General features: G+C 38.2%; 3 protein-coding genes across 4 annotated transcripts; 2 read left to right on the forward strand and 1 right to left on the reverse strand.

Moving 5' to 3' along the window:
• Positions 1-68: 68 nt before the first annotated feature.
• LOC136350852 (ATP-dependent DNA helicase RecQ-like) lies at positions 69-9,644 on the forward strand. 2 transcript variants are annotated; one of them, XM_066302969.1, is made up of 4 exons: positions 69-237; positions 1,195-1,260; positions 2,878-7,129; positions 9,309-9,644. In XM_066302969.1, the coding sequence occupies exon 3, from the start codon at positions 2,910-2,912 to the stop codon at positions 5,952-5,954; it is 3,045 nt and encodes a 1,014-aa protein (XP_066159066.1). In that variant the 5' UTR covers positions 69-237; positions 1,195-1,260; positions 2,878-2,909; the 3' UTR covers positions 5,955-7,129; positions 9,309-9,644. The 2 variants fall into 2 exon arrangements, with proteins under 2 accessions (XP_066159066.1, XP_066159065.1); XM_066302968.1 differs by having other exon boundaries at positions 2,878-7,100.
• A 539-nt stretch (positions 9,645-10,183) lies between these two features.
• On the reverse strand, positions 10,184-14,385 carry GrlHz (Gustatory receptor-like Holozoa). The gene is made up of 7 exons (XM_066302998.1): positions 14,096-14,385; positions 12,763-12,960; positions 12,428-12,682; positions 12,208-12,377; positions 11,874-12,054; positions 11,026-11,247; positions 10,184-10,452 (listed from the first exon to the last, which is right to left on the reverse strand). The coding sequence occupies exons 1-7, from the start codon at positions 14,231-14,233 to the stop codon at positions 10,192-10,194; spliced, it is 1,425 nt and encodes a 474-aa protein (XP_066159095.1). The 5' UTR covers positions 14,234-14,385; the 3' UTR covers positions 10,184-10,191.
• A 508-nt stretch (positions 14,386-14,893) lies between these two features.
• Positions 14,894-16,850, forward strand: LOC136350869 (RNA-binding protein NOB1). Its single transcript, XM_066303002.1, has 3 exons — positions 14,894-15,194; positions 15,376-16,537; positions 16,663-16,850. Exons 1-3 carry the CDS (start codon positions 15,117-15,119, stop codon positions 16,785-16,787), a joined length of 1,365 nt encoding a protein of 454 aa, XP_066159099.1. The 5' UTR covers positions 14,894-15,116; the 3' UTR covers positions 16,788-16,850.
• The last annotated feature ends 61 nt before the right edge of the window (positions 16,851-16,911 follow it).

Genomic DNA, 16,911 nt, shown 5'->3' on the forward strand with positions numbered 1-16,911 from the left:
AAAAAATAATATATAGGTTAGATTAAAATGTCAATGATCAGCCGTTCCTGTTCTGAACTTGCTCGTAGTACACTCATAGTATGATTAATCATTGGTAAACACCTATTTCAATGTCAGCTGCTCTTGGAACCCAATCAAAAACTGTCAGATATTTCACGTTTTCATAATTTTCTTTGATAGTAAAGTTTTATTTGAAGTTTCTTAAGTTAATCATCGCCAAGTACTCTAACCAGTGAAGTAAGTACAATTTACGTATATGAGGATAAAATTCTTCTGTGTTAAATTAAAATAAAATAGAAATGAAGTGCAGTGGAATTTGTTTTTGGCTTGACCCTGAATGAAGGTGACCATCCTTTACATAACATGTGCGTTAATGCCGATTTAAAAATGAAATATCTAATTTTTGACAGAAGGCATAACCAAATTAAAACTCAACTTTAACCATTCAGTATCTCTAACTTCTTAATTACCTTCTCAAATACTTGGCCCTTGATATACCGATTGTTTGATGTTCAGACACCGTCTTAATGTCATCTATTGGAAATCACTGCATCAATTTATTTACAGTTGTGGATGTGTTTCTATCTTAACTCAATCACATGAAACGCATGTCTTTTACAATAACAGCAATTTGATATGTACAAATTTTCTTATGTGTACTCACATGCATCGAGGAGGTTTCACTAAATTGACCCATGATTCACCAACTCTCAAAATGAGCGGTCTGTTTTTTGTGAATTAATATAGGTTTAGTAGATTTTCGTCACTTGTTCTACAAGATTAACTTATGAAGACATTCCATATAGAAACAATATGTGATGTCAAGTTTGTTGAATCAGGATTTCTGTAATTAAAACACTATGTTGGCGTACAGTAATTCACTGCTTGAGATGTTTCTTGGCTTCTATAGATTTTGCCAAATTTCGTTGCAGTCCTAAGATAAGCAGGAATTAAAAATGGTATTTACTTGTATATATTTCATTTGTAGAGGGTTGTTAGGCTAATTAATCAATAATTCGAAACATTTGTGTGATATATAAGAGGGATTTAAAAAATACGGTACATTACATTTAGTTTTAAAATGAAAATGTTAAGGTAGTCATTAGATAAACCAGGTTTCTTAGATAGAAAGCTTTTGTGGAAAGCAATCCAATGATGATTGAATCTTTCAGTATATGCAACGTTTCTTTTCAGGCCAGGGAAGGTATGAAACTCACGTCGATCCGGCTTTTATCTTTGAAAATAAGCACTGTAGCACAGGTAAGTTATGCGGAATTTGTGGATCAATAAAAAATAGTTTCTAGTGTTTGTCATTCTATCCTATTCACAATCTATTTCCTCGAATCCTTTAAGTTTTCTTCATAAATAACGGTTTACACAGGATATTTTAGAATTACATGATACTATTTCACGTAGCGACGAAATAGTGCCAAAAGTAATATAAGCGTGTGTCCGATCTCGATCAGTAGCGGAGTTATAGAGCATTAAAAAAAAAGGTTTTTATTTTATTGTTGATCTACTGCAATTAAAGCTTTTAAATTTTATCTTGGTTGGTAAAATCTTTTAAAAAAATTTGCCCATACGCCACTGATGAATTATATTTGATGTTTAAGTTCTTCAAACTAATGCCGAAATTTTATCTCTCTTGATTTTTGGTCGAATTCTAGTCCGTTTACTTAAAAATAAATTAATTTATAACTGCAATAAAATCTACGGCCTCGAGGTTTTCGAATTTTTCCATTTTGGAATTTCGTGATTATTTGTTTCTTTTTACGCATTTTTTTTTTTTTACTGGATGGATTTCACAGTGTGTCTCGCAATCCCATAATGCTAATTTTTACGCTATATTTAAACACACCTAACTCAAAAACACAAAAATATATTTGCATGTGACACGAGTTGAATTCAAGCGGCAAGTATGAAAAACAAAACGTTATACAAGTGAAACAAAAAGGACTTATACAGGGTGATTCATGCCCTGCATATTGTTCCCTAGTTTAGTACGGGTTTCTTTTATATAAAACCAAATTGAAATTTTTGGTGAGTTCTTTAAAACATCCTACACAGAATGCAAAAATGTGATTTTTGCGGTTTTTGATTGCTTCATTCGTTTTTTATATACAGATTATGTTAGCAGTTTGTGATCTTAACAAATGTACTAAAAGGGATCTTTAGTTCGATATCTTTGTGACATATTGATGAATCTTTACCTTAGGTTTTTCGCTGAACAGGGTTGAGAAAAAGGTCAAGATGAGCTTAGACAATACTTCGGAAAGTTTGGAATGTAAAATTTTTTAAATTACAGCATTTATTGACACGCGATATAATTATAAAACAGGCCTTGTTGCCAAATATAAGCTTTTTTCTTCAGACAATAGCAACTTCGTACTTAAGTTAAATCCCGTTAGAAAATCGTATTATTTTCTATAAGACATGTCATTCTGCTGTATATGCTAATCTCTGCGGTAATCGCGTCTAAAATTTTCGATCGATTCACATCGTCTCGATCGTTATCTCATTAACGAATTGGGAAAGTATAATTAGCCTCAGAGCTAATTTTGGATCTATACCATCAGGTCCTCTTTGAGTACTTTCAGAAATCGGAGAATGATCGTAAATTTAATAATCATCCTATTTGACGTGCCTCCCACAAATAGACCGGGACGGGACAAACTGCATTGTTCTCCGTTGACGAGGCATAGATTTTAATAGTATAAAAATTACGATGTTTCTGCGGCCAACATCTCAAGAATAATCGAAGATGTGCGCAACTCCTGCCTCAGAAAAATATTAAACATTTTCTGCTACATACAAGAACTTAATAATATGCTGGGCATCTCATTTTCTGATCTTCTGAAGTTGCTCCATTTATTTTAGGAGCGATAGACGTTAAGCCAGATGCTGGGAAAATGAATTCATCTGATGATGAACCGCTCAACGATGTGGCCGAAAAATGTTTCGACTTATGTTTTCAAGCCACACAGATTACAGAGGATAATTTACCAAATTCCCATGCCAGCGAAGTTCTCGTTCAGAAATTCGGCCATCAGAACTTTCGACCATTACAGTGGAAAATTATCAGTTCAGTCCTCTTTGATAAACGCGATACTTGTGCAGTCATGACGACCGGGTATGGAAAGTCTTTGTGCTTCCAATTCCCGGCGGTTTATGCCGGCGGCGTGACGCTGGTGATTTCTCCATTGATATCTCTCATGGAGGACCAAGTCTTAGCTTTAAAAATGTGCAACATTCCGGCATGTTTATTGGGCACTGCCCAGGAACACACCAGCCAAATCCGAAAGGAAATCCTGAAGAATGAATTCCGTTTGATATACGTAACGCCGGAACTTTGCAGTAGTGATTACGGCACTGAGTTGTTAATCGACATGAGTTCTTCACTGAATATGGTGCTGATAGCTGTGGATGAGGCGCATTGCGTAAGCAGTTGGGGCCACGATTTTCGGCCCGCATACAGAACCCTCGGCCTTCTGAAAAAGTACTTTCCCAGCACTCCGATGCTGGCAATGACGGCGACTGCAACTGGGAAAGTTCGTAAGGATATAGTTAGTGTTTTGAAGCTCACAGATCCCCTGTGTGTTTGCTCGGGCTTCGATCGACCAAACTTGTTTTTTTCGGTCGACGTAAAAGGCCCAAACATTATGAATGATCTGAAACCGTTCATGATCCACGAGCAAGGCCGCTGGGAGTTCAACGGTCCGACCATTATTTACTGCATAAGGCGAAAAGACACAGAAAATATAAGTAAAACTTTAGAGTGCGAGGGTATTTCGGCATTACCGTATCATGCAGGGCTTCCGTTGGAGCTCCGGAAGAAAACTCACGAGAAGTTCGCCAGGGATATTACCCCCGTGATAGTCGCCACTATTGCATTCGGCATGGGGATCGACAAACCAGATATCAGAAATATAATCCATTATGGTACTTCTGGCTCTCTGGAGGCGTATTACCAAGAAGTGGGGCGCGCCGGCAGGGACGGATTGCCCTCCAAGTGCGCCACATTCTACTGTAATGACGATTTCAAAATTCACCGATTCCTGATAGAGAAAAGTGAGGGTTACGCAGCTGCAAGACGCGGAAACCTGCTCAATCTTATGCGTGAATATGTGTATACCGTGCGTTGTAGACGGGAATACATCTTGTCTTATTTCGAAGGGAATCCTAGTCTAAAGTTACAAAAACGAAAAAACTGTTGCGATAACTGTGCCAAGCAAACTGGACAGAAGTTTTCGATGTACGAGGGACTCGATGAGAGCGGGAATTACGATTTCACCAATGATGCTTTGAAATATTTGTCCGCAGTGAAAGCAATGAACGGACAATATGGACATGGAACCTACATCCTGTTTTTAAGAGGTTCGATGAGCGCAAGGGTGGCTCCGCGCTTCAGAAGTCACCCCTGCTTCGGGTCTGGCAGGGACAAGCCCGACGAATGGTGGAAGGCCATAGGCCAGTTTTTAGACATGAAGAATTTCCTTCGGCAAATTAAGAAACAAAACCAAACCTTTGGTTATTTCATTGTCCAGATTAGCCAAGAAGGCTCCGATTTCCTGACTCAAGGAACTAGGAAGTTAATCGCCCAACCCACGGCGGAGATAGCTGACCAACTCAAGAAGAAGCACCAACCTTCTGGATGGCTATCTTTTAATAAACCCTTTTCTTGTGGCGTTCCCAGCGCTGCTTGTACTAGTAGGAAAGTCCTGGAATTGTCCCAGACCGAGAGCGAAAGGACAGAGGCGGCAACAGAGACTGAGGAAGAGAAAGACGAGCGAAAGAAGTTTTATAGATTGTTAAGAAACTGCAGGAGCCAAATAGCCGACGCCAATAATTGCATGCCCTACATGGTGGTATCGGACTTCGTCCTCATGGAAATGGCCAAGCATACCCCGACCAGCATAGAATTGTTAAAGCTTTTGCGTATAGAAGGCCTGAGCGAGACCAAAATTGACAAGTTCGGGCAACAACTAATAAACATAATAAAGAATAACATCAATTCCGTTAACGTCAGAAAGCCCTCTATTCAAGAGGTGATTAGCAGACACCCAATTTTAACAGAAAAAGTCTCCGACTCTGCTTACACCACTTACGACTGTTTCAAAGCTCACAGATCGTCCACAGCTGTTGCGGCTCTCAGAAAGCTGGCGGATTCAACCATTAGGACTCACCTAGAGGTGCTGATGAAGGCGGGACACCCGATCACCCTAAAAGATCTTGGTGTAACGCCCATGATCAGAATGACCATTATGCAAGCAATCCGCAACGTGGGAGACAACATATTCCTCTTGTCCCCAATAAAAGCCGCCTGTCCCGACTTCATAACGTTTGACCAAATCAAGTCGGTGTGCATCTACCTGCAGATCAGGAGCCACCTGGAGGACCTCGAAGTGCCCTACGAGGAATTTGAGGATTTTTCCTACAGTGAATTTAAAAATATTCAGCGGCAAACTAAGGGATCTGAAAGTTCTCCTGATAACGCCTTAGAAGATGGAGACGATGCCATGCTACTCGCACTATGCAATGAAATGGAATCGCGAGTTGAAGACGATGTAAGACAGCAAATTTTGGATGATCTGGACAGTAGCGATACGCGGGCCCCACCAAACGAGGAAATCGACGACTTAGAGCTGTCCGCGATTTTTGACCAATTGGAAGAGCAGGATGCTAATCTGCAGAAGAAAACTGTGAAAGACTTGGACAGCGATTCGGATAGGACCATCGAGAGCGACTTCGGCCCCCAATCGGTGTCTCCGGCCAAAAAGAGGAAGCCTTCTGATTACGATATCCTACACTCTCCTCCGAGATTACCAGTACACAACGAAGAAATCGCATTTGCTCCAAAGCATCAGACTTTGAAAAGTGAAACTTTTCCTGGGAATGAAAGAAAACCGACTGCGGTCAAGACTAAGTTGCCGAAATGGTTGACCAAAAAGAAATGAGGCTGCGCGTCCCTTTCGCCATCAGGGCTTCCCCCTTCCTGGCTGTGTCCACTAGGCCGGTCACAGCCGCATGTGGACATTGCAGAGTTAACTGTTGCGTTAACAATGTTTTTAAGTCGCTCGTTCTGGTCAAGTTTAGTCACTAAGAGGTACCTGTAAGCGTAGATAAAGTCTGCGACGTTGGACCAGAAAATGGCGATGCTCCAAAACTGCATTTAGAAATTTATAGGTGATCACCAGAACCAGGTGAAGCTATTTTTGCCCTGATATGGCATCCAGTTTCGGAATTGATGAGGAAACGTGGATGTGTAGATAGATGTGTACAATCTCAAAACGTGTATTATTATTATCAGTTTCTGTTTTTTGTTATTTTTACTTGTCTCCTTTTTTTACCTAATATTTTTTATTATTATATTCACTTCTTACTTTTATACATTTTTTTATTTAATTAAGTGATGCCAAAGGAACGTTAAAGTTTAAGGATCAGTAGCGGGTAAGTTGAAATTATATTATATTCCTTAAAAGCGTGTTTTATTCTCTATTTCCCGGCCCTCTGGCACGCTACTGACATTTTCATTTCGTCGAAGCTTCCGCCGCAGTAAAGGTGAGCGCCACCCGTATTTTCAAGGCGGCGCCTGTGTAGTCTCACCGCAGCTCACGTGAGATTAAACGAAAATAAACCCACACGCACAAATAATGATTTTCAAAAACTATCAGGGCTGCTTTTTGACCTTTACCTTTGTTTTCCAGTTTTTAGTCGTTCAAATTGACCTTAAAAATCAAAAATAAATTTAACCTTTGTCTTTGCCGCTTTGCCGATAATCGCATCGAACAATAATACGTAATCCATCGTTCATAAATTAACGAATTTTCAATTTAACAATAAATCATAATTTTGTTTTGGCCAAAGGTTCTCTCACAATAAAGCGTAGGAAATGTTTGGATTTCTGCCAAGAATGCAGTCAATAATAGCGTGATTATTGTTGGTCTTATACGAGGTATGAGTTTTTCACGTCATTAGAGGAGTAACTTACCCTACTCTTCAACATCTTGGGTATATTAAGGTTTTCGATGGGTCGAACATTTTAATCATTTAGTGTTAGTGCAGTTATGTACACGTACATGCCTAAGTCGGCCATTACTTGCGTGAGTACGCCTTTAGCAATTAATTGTCGGTGGGTAAGGCCCCTAATTGCAATAGCAACAATTTAATCACTTATACAAAATCATGCTAGTTTGCTATGTGAGCTAAAATCAACGCTTCGTTAAGAAAATACAGGGTGTTTCTTTGACAAATGTTTTCAAAAAAAGAAGTGACAATTTTCTCTAAACGTCTGGAAGTCTTCCAGTGAAATTTTGTGAGTATCGATGGCTAAGAGATACATACAGGGTTCGTCACATGTGTGTATGGAATAATGGCAATAACTTTTTAAATAATTTTTATATCAAAAAATATTTCCAGGAAAGTCACAAGACTAATTTGCTGTCGCTTTTTGATGACTTTGAGCTTTTTCCTTGCCCCCCGATAGTCCAGCCAAGTCGAACTTTTGCTTTTTCTAACGCGACCTTCTATTTCTGACCTGTTTTATACGCTCATTAGCGCGTTTGCGTGTTTTTTACACTGCGCATGCGGACATACCAAATTTAAAGGAATTAGACAAGAAAAATTGCGAGAAAACAATTATTTTTGCTTATTAATAAAACAATTAAATTCAATCAGAAAGTAAAACAACAAATTACTGCTTACAAAAATTTGTTGTTATTTCATGTCCAATGCATTTGTTCAAAATGTCTTCGGTCATTATCCAAATACCGGGCCATCCTTTGCATGAACTGTCTCACCTGAACATACGTGTTTTGCCTGACCAATTGCAGTACACGGACGATACGAGCCTTATAAACTTGATCTTTTAAATGGCTTCAAAAGGAAAAAGTCACATGGATTTAAATCAGGTAATCGAGCGGGTTGGCCACTCTATGACACCAAGCAAAATATTAGTATCTGTTTTATTTAAATTAAAAATTGGAATTTCCGAAATTTACTTGATGTTTAAAACATATACAGGGCGTTTCTGTTATTTTTCTTTTCTGATTGAATTTAATTTTTTTAATAAAACGAGGAGAAAAAAAATTCTCCTAAGTTTTCTTATCGAACCCCGATAGAATTTGAGACTTCAATAGGCGCAAAATCAATGAAGATTCCATAGAACAAGTCAGAAATAGGGGTCACATTTGAAAAATTAAAGTTGAACTTCGTTGGACTTTTAGGCAGCAAAAAAAATAGTTCAAAGTCACCAAAAAGCGACTACAAATCAGTTTTGTAGCTTTTATTTCAAGTATTTTTTAATAGAAAAATTATTTTAAAAGTTATTGCCATTATTCCATATATATGACGAACCTCGTATTTACCTACACCCTGTATATTATTTCGTTTCCGCTTCCAAAAAGGGTGTACATTTTTCTCGTACGTTTTCGCACTGATATCGATATTTTTCATTATTCCTTCTATAAGCGAGAAAAGAGTCAATTCCTCCTGGGACGCTCATGACACCAAATTGTTTTAATATTTTCGACGGAAAAACTGCTGCGCCACTGGAATAGCGAAATTTTAATTTTTCTCTATATGCCCTACTAATTTCTAACGGAAAAATCGCCCTTCAGTATTTTCTTGTTCCATGCCTTCACATCGCTCTATATAAGGCATATAATAGATCCAGGGCCGGCCTCAGCAAGTCGCTCTGGGTGAAATTTTTTATTAATAATCCCCCTCCATAATAAAAACCGCCACCTTGGGTTGTCACCCAACCGTATCCCCCATACAGCACCGATTGTATGGGGGATACGGTTGGGCGGATGGGGGATCTAGTGTATTACGTTGCATTCAGATTGAAAAATTCAATTTTTTTTCTTACACATATTTGTAGTAAAAAGTGGGAAAAAAATTTATCTGCGGGATCTTATCGGACCTAAATCTATACGTATATATTTATATATACATATATATATATAACATTGACATAAGCGAGGCCAATATTTCGAAACGTTTTGGTTGCATTTTTGCCCGGGGTACCGCAGATGGCCGTAAATCCGGAAAAGTTCAATTCCCGAACTAAAAATGGAAATTTCCATCTTAGACAAAGCCATGGTAGCTTATCTGCATTCTGAATGCATCGTGCAGAGGTACATAATGTAAGATGGCAAGCCGATCCCCGTGATCGGTAATGTCTTATTAAGGGTGGGGTACATTCCTTATAAAGTGAACCACACTGTATTTGGATGGATAGTTTGAAGTTTATTTTATTTTATGCTATTTGCAAACGAAGTAATTTTTAGGAGAATGTACTTCTTTTCCAGAATGTCCATCTGACTCGGAGGACGACCGACCGGTTCGTTCTTCCAGCTGCGTTCTTGCTGGCCAGCTTAGGGGTGGGGGTGTCGTCATTCAGCTTAAAGCAGCTACTCATGGCGAAACAACGTGTTTAAAGAAAATGTAAGCCTGACTGAAGAAAGCCATTTATTTTCAAATGGTTTTGTTATTCTTAGCACCTTATACTAAGGCTAGTTGCGTTACTGATTAGGAACATGTGCAACTAAATTCCCATTTTTACATACAAGCGATATTATTTCAAATTCATTCTTACCATTAATTTGCCAAAATATTACATTAAATGATTCTAACCAGCAGAATAATTCTGTTTTATTTGCTAAAATTTCCTCGCATCAGGGACCAAGGAAGCGCACATCCCGTGATAAAACATATAATTATTTATTTACAGCGATATCAACTAATTAACAGTATTTCACAATGTAATGGCAGCGCTTTATATGTTGCATTGAATGTTTATCAACCAAGTGCGGAAAGTGGCATTTCACCGCACTCCGATCGCAGAGGTAAATCACCTTCGCGTGTGTTAGATGCACCATTTTTCGACATGCGTACGATAAAACTTTTAACGCGTGCGTGTAGCGATTTTGCTGCACGTGCATATTTGAACAGGCATAAGACACACATGCGCTCGTAGAAACAGCATTGTACCTAAGCGGGCGGCAGGTGATACGTTACTGCACGCCGATTGCAATTGACCGAACGATGCGGAGCGGAATGCCGCAGCGGAGCGCGCGCTCGTGCACTTCATGCTTTCGATTTCGCATTTCTATAACTAGTGCACTTACGGAACTTAAAGGTTAGACACTAAACATAAAACGATTCTTAGTGAATACTGGACGGATTTTCAAACTAAAATTCTAAATCCTTTATTAAAATTATATTGCTTTGCCCCAACACCAGGAAAAATATTATAATTACGGCAAACGTGATCCCCGTGTACTTTCCATTTATTGGCAAGTTGAAGAGTCTAGCATTGATCTTCAGACTGTTCGTGTATATCAGGATAGAGTTCAGCTCTTGCAGGGGGGTGTCCTGATGAGCAAACGGTCTCGTCCTCGCTTCTTGTCCCACAGTCTTTACGTTGTCGCATGCTATTGTGAGTCGAGCGGCCTTGGAAAGAAAGTATGATTAGTAATTACCAACATGTCTTCACTTCATGTACTTAGTTTATGGAAGTCGATAACCGAGTTATAGGCTCTCAAAAGTAAAACCGAAAAATACATGCAGGAAGGTTCAACGATGGGGCCCCGAGAGGAAATGAGTGTTCCAATAAAAATGGAATGAGGATGTTGGGCAGGGTCACCCATCGGCTTCAACGGGGAAGTAGGCGGGACAAGTAGGTACACACACATCGAGCTGCGCATGTCCAAAGCGTAGGCATATGCGGGCGCAGCCTGGCAAAGCTCGCAGGTAGAAGAGAGAAGAAGCCACGAGTAAGCATAAGCCTATAGTGGAAACACTTGAAGTTCACCAGTTGTAGACGTGAGCTCAAGATATCTGGGACAGCCGTCCTGCAAATGTCCAGCTAGGAATGTTCATATTAGTTCGGGTACCTGCTACCCGCTTGTGGCCTCAACCACCGCAAAATGCACATATAACTAAGTCTTCCAGTAAACTGCGGCGGCGCGTTGTAAAGACATTTAAGAGGCACCCCGTAAAATAAATCAAACGCAACATACTTACTTGAATGAATGGTAAGATTGCAATGAACCACCATAGTACCACGATGAAAATATTTATGGCTGTGTACACCGGGACGCTATTCCTAGCTTCGCCAAACTGAGAGGCGAACAACCATAATGTCCCCGAAATTGCGTAGGTCCAATTCAAAACGGTGAAAATGCAAACTGCCGGTGCTACTTGAGTATTCAGGTAGATCAGCAATTTTCGGAACTCTTCGATATCCTGAAATGTTGAATCTGAATGTAGAAGTCTATAGGTCGATCAAGTACTCATACGTCAAGCTTTCACAGCCTGCATGAGAATGATATAACGTTGGAAAAAAATCCGTTGCAAAGGGGGTGTCCAGCTGCATGTAATACGCGAAACGGTTACCGAGAAACCCTTCGGGCTCCATATGTAGCCAAAGGGAAAACTTGTAGATGAAGGATCTTTTCACACTTTATTATGTAGTTTCCAATAGTTTTGCAAAAATAATTTAAAAATATTATTGGCGAAATTCCATGGACCAACATATTCCCATAAGAAGAAGTCTAATGTAGTAAAATCAGGCCATCATGCTGGCCATTCGAGCGATCCTCATCTCCCTATCCACCGATTTGAAAAACTTAAGTCCAGGCACATTGAGGTTGATTTGTTTTGATACTTTATTATGGTATCAAGATCGAAATGGTATTAGTTATTAAATATTTAGTTTGTTGTAGAGAGTTTTGTCAATTGCACGATTTTTTTCTGTTACTCTCTAAAGTAAACTTTAAAACCATACCAATTTTGAATAGAAAACGAAAAGGTCTTTCAAAGAGAGGTCCCACACCGTGTATGTCTCTTCTAAACGTAATGCTGATACCTACCCTGATCCATTCCAAGGGTCTAATGGATTGCAGCAGCAGTTTGTCACTGATAAACTGCACATATTTTTTCAAAAGTTGCACTTGCAAACAATAATTCGAAATCACACTGGCCTGGACTATATCGTGCCATATTGTGCACACCACGAGCAGGATCTTTAGTAGGTATTTGGTTTGATAAGGGCTAAAAATAATCCTCAATCAAACTACGGGTACTTTTAAGTTTTATCCAGATAATTCTCCCTTGAGAACAGAAACAAGCTCAAGTGTTACCTCTTTCGGTTAACTTCTGGAGAACATTTCTGCCTTCAAGGAAACTCAAAATTTAACGACTTGCCTGGACTCGAACCACTTGAAACTGATTTCTCCTTCGGACATCATGTAGCTGACCAGACAGATGGACGATAGCATCCATATGAAACTGGCCGCCACGAAAATCCATAATGTTTTCACTATGTGTTTCTGATTAATTTGTATGTTCGGTATTTGGCTGGACACTATAAATACCTGCAAGCTTCGGGACTATTTCTACCTGCGAAGTTGCAATGCGAACTCACCCTTTCGATTAACACCGTCAGTTGATTATCATCCCCTTTTCTGAACACGTACAAAGCATAAATGTATCCAGCAAAGTGTAGCAAACTCGGCAATATGAGACCTGAGATCAGGGAACTATTGCAAGTTTGATAATATATTGCTTTTATTTGACTTCTACTAGAACTATTAGTAGGTGATATAGTACCAAACCCTCTATCTCTTCGAAAACAGGACAGGTACTGGAGCAAATATCCGATGATTAAAAATAAGATTACCTGAAAGTACAGTTTCTACTGTCGACGACCTCTAAGGACATCCATGGTTTTTTCCATGACGCACTTCAAGTAATTCTTACCGTTAAGTTAAAAAGAAAATTAAGGAGCTTTACAACGAAGTGTTGTTCGAGGATCTCTCCCACTATCGGTCGCAACCCCATTAAACTTAAAAACCGCATGTAGGGCCTGAGTAGCTTTCTTTTGCAGACATAGAGGATCCCGGCTAAGCTGTTGGGATCAGACGATTCTTCTACAATTATGATGTTGTTGTCTTCGCCCTAGATTAACAATAGAGCAAATCTAAAAATGCTCCTATTAAATCATCATTTAATGAGGAACTTGCACCGCTGCCAGTTTACTTTACCTTCCACAGGGTGTTTCAAAAAGGTTGTGCCAAACTTAAAGAGTTTATAGGGCATATTCCGCTGAACAACATTTGCATGAAGACCCCTCGTCAAAAATGATCCGTTTTGGTTCCAGAGTCATTTTTGTTGTTAAGCGATTATATTACCTCTTCCACACCAAAAGACTTCGATATTCAATTCATTTTTATCAAAGATAACGCAAAAAACATATTAATAGGAGATCAAACTGATGACCCCCAACCTGGTTATATAAATTTGTTTTTTTAATTATTGAATGGCACACACGTTTTAAGATGTACGGGCTTGGCTGGATGAAAAGTACACTCTCTCTAATAGTTCCTCTTGGGTGGCTAGAGGAGTTTCACACATCAACGACTTGATGTAGCCCCACGGAAAAAAATCCAACGGACTTAAATCGGGACTTCGCGCTGGCCACCTGATACGTCCGCCTCTTCCGATCGATTGGCAATCAATTTATTTGTTTAGATTATCCTGCACAGTACGGGCAAAATGTACAGGTGTGTCGTCATGTTTTCACCATATCCTTTCTCGTAAAGCCACAGAAATGCGTAAATTTCCCAATAGCTCAAAAAGTCGGGAGACAAAAAACTGTTCATTTTGTTTAGACTTTTTTTATTACCTTAAAATGAATATCGAAGTCTTTTAAACACAAATAACTCTGCAGCCAAAACAGCTCATTTTTAATTAGGGTTTTCTATGCAAAAATTGTTCATCGCAATGTCGCCCATATCCACCTTAAGTTTTGTACAACCTTTTTGAAACACCCTGTTATACATTAATTCCCTTTAACTTAAGAGTGAAAAAATGCATTTTTTTTATTGATAGGACATTTTCGAATCAGACATTCTCAATTCGCTTTCGCGTGCTCTCGTTCCTACTCACGCCAAGACTCAGAAGGAAATCTCAGAAGAATTCTGAGATTTCTAAAATACGAGTAGTGATAGTTTCTAAACTAGTAGATCGGTGATATTGAAACAAATTCGATTCACTCCGTTTTTAGATGAGGCTTATGTAATAGAAAACTTACCACACTTGTAGATGATACCAAGTTGTGTTCCGATCCGCCATACTCTTCTTGCGGCATATCAATTCCAGTTTTTTCTTCAATGTTAAAATTTATTTGTTCTTGTATACCCGTTTTAAAGCTCATTTTCCTTTCGTGCATTGAAAGACGGTAAGCAAACTGATTCTAAATAATGCAAACATTGTAGGTAGGAAGATGCGAAAAGTAAACACATTTTTTCTTAAAAATTAATGCGTATAAGATGGCGGTTCGTAGTCAAAGAAATAATGGATAGCTTTGACTACCACTTGTACATTGGTGCACCAGTCATACTAAATCCATGATAACCTTTCGGTCAAAATAAACAGTCTTTGCCAATAAGATAAAGTTCTTTATTGATAACAATAATAAACATTATTTAATTATTTATTTATGTAGTGGACAGCTCCTTAGGGGGTAGAATCTGCTATTTTGAGCGGGTAATTTTTATCCCTCTCATTCACTATAAACCAGTCATTAGAACCTGCTCTATTATATACCATCTTGAATTGAATTTTGTAAAAATTTCTAAAGTGAAAAACAATCACATGTGTTTTTATACAATTTTTAGGGAAGAACTTTAGAATTTTCTTGACATCTGGTGAACAAAAAATATAAGTGTTTCTTTTATCTTTAGAAATTCGCGGACAATGGTAACATTCTTAAAATTTAACTCCTAAACCTGATCTACACCTATAGCCCAGTTTAAAGAGCCTTCACATCTGTCACTTTCTTCAATATGAGCTAAACTTGCTACTACGATGACCGGCCTGCGAAACCCAGGGAAACTGAACGACAAAAGGGAAGAAGAATCCGAAACTAACCTCAATTTAAATCTCTTGCTTCCTTGTGTTTTATATTCCGATTTGACCATGATTTTTTCTCTTTTTACTTTCCTATAAATAAAATAACTTGAGTTTATTCTCTCACCAAGCAACAAGTCTCGATCTCTAATGAATTGTATTGTAAAAGAAATTCATTGTTTCTGAAAAAATATACTATAAACATGAGTTTTGAAGGTGTAAAGCAAGTTGAGAATCTTGTTGTAGACACCACAGCATTTATTCAAAATGCTTCTCTTTTCGTAAGTACCAACACCTAAACCTAAGGGATCAATCTTATTAAGATCATCGTTTTCAAAAAAGGGTTACTATAACACAAAACCTTGCTCTCACAAAATCTCACTCCTTACATGAAACCATACATTTCCTAATTGGCTACTTCTAATTAATGTAATTTTTATTTAACTCCATTATTTATTCCAGAATGTTGCAGAAAACATGGTGACTTGTCAGGAGGTAATAGATGAAATAAAAAATAAACGACAGCTAAGAAGGTTAGTTATGTTGCCCTATGAATTGGTGGTCAAGAATGTCTTCCCAGAAAACATTCAAATTGTAACAGATTTTGCAAAGAAAACTGGCGATTATCCGAGTTTATCAGCGACAGATATTAAAGTAATTGCACTAACATATCAGTTAGAAAAGGAGAAGAATGGAGTAGAACACCTCAGGAGTGAACCAGTTTTGCCAAGACCCCTTATCAATACTGAACAACCAGCTCATCAATTAAATCCTGATATAACAGGATTTTTCCTTCCTAGGAAAGGTGAGAACAAATTAAACAATGAAAAGTACCATATTGAAGAACCAAAAGATGATCAGGAAATTGTTGAATCTAAACAGAACAATTTTTGCTCAGAATCAAAAAAACATTTATTTGTACTTAAAAATGTAAATACAAAAGAAAAATCTGATGATAAAGAACCTGATACAAAGGAGACCACAGAGGACAGTTTGACAAATAAATTTGGAAGCCTTAATTTTAATAACGCTGATCTAGAGTTGGAAGAAAATATTGATATTCTTTTACCAGTGAAGCATGAATCAAAATTTAGTGAAGATGATACTGAAGATCAAGATGATGATGATGATGATATTGGTTGGATTACTCCATCAAATGTCAAACAGGCCAAGAAACAGATAAATTCTCAGCTGATGGAAGACAAACATGTGGCAGTTGCCTGCATGAGCACTGATTTTGCTATGCAAAATGTGCTCAAACAAATGAACCTGAATATTTGTGCTTTGGATGGCAGAATTATCAAGCAATTGAGAACTTACATCTTGAGGTGTTACACATGTTTTAAGACTACCAGCATAATGACTAAGCAGTTTTGCCCAAAGTGCGGAAACAATACATTAAAACGGGTAGCTGTGTCTGTAGATGAAACAGGGAAAATGCAAATTCACATTAATCCAAGAAAGCCTTTGACAGGCAGGGGAAAGAAATTTAGTTTGCCCAAGATTAAAGGAGGTAAACACCCCAATAATCCTGTTCTTGTAGCGGACCAGCCTATGGCAGATAATAGACCAAGCAGACTTGCTAGAATGAAGAATAATCCTTTAGATGACGACTATATTGCAGGTATTGTAGTATTTATAGTGCTAAATTATTTAAGTCCTGATTTTTTGGAAGGTATCAGGAAAATCACCATTGCAGTAAACTTGGCACTAGGAGATATTACTTTTATTTTAATGATTTGCTTTCAGGGTTTTCCCCTTTTATTATGAGGGATGTAAATTCGAAATCTGCTCAACTGGGAATTCGTCCTAATATGGAATTTAAGCAGTGGATGAAAAAGAATCCCAATGAGTCTCGAAGAAAACGTAAATAATTGAAGTCCAATAAAATATGTTGCCTCTCAGTTTCTATTTAATATATGACTTTTGTTTATTAATTGTCCATTTTTTTCGTTGTTCACCTCCACTAGACACAATAATACATGTACGGTAAACCTA

This window comes from Euwallacea fornicatus, chromosome 4, assembly GCF_040115645.1.
Source record: "Euwallacea fornicatus isolate EFF26 chromosome 4, ASM4011564v1, whole genome shotgun sequence".
NCBI classification, from domain to species: domain Eukaryota; kingdom Metazoa; phylum Arthropoda; class Insecta; order Coleoptera; family Curculionidae; genus Euwallacea; species Euwallacea fornicatus.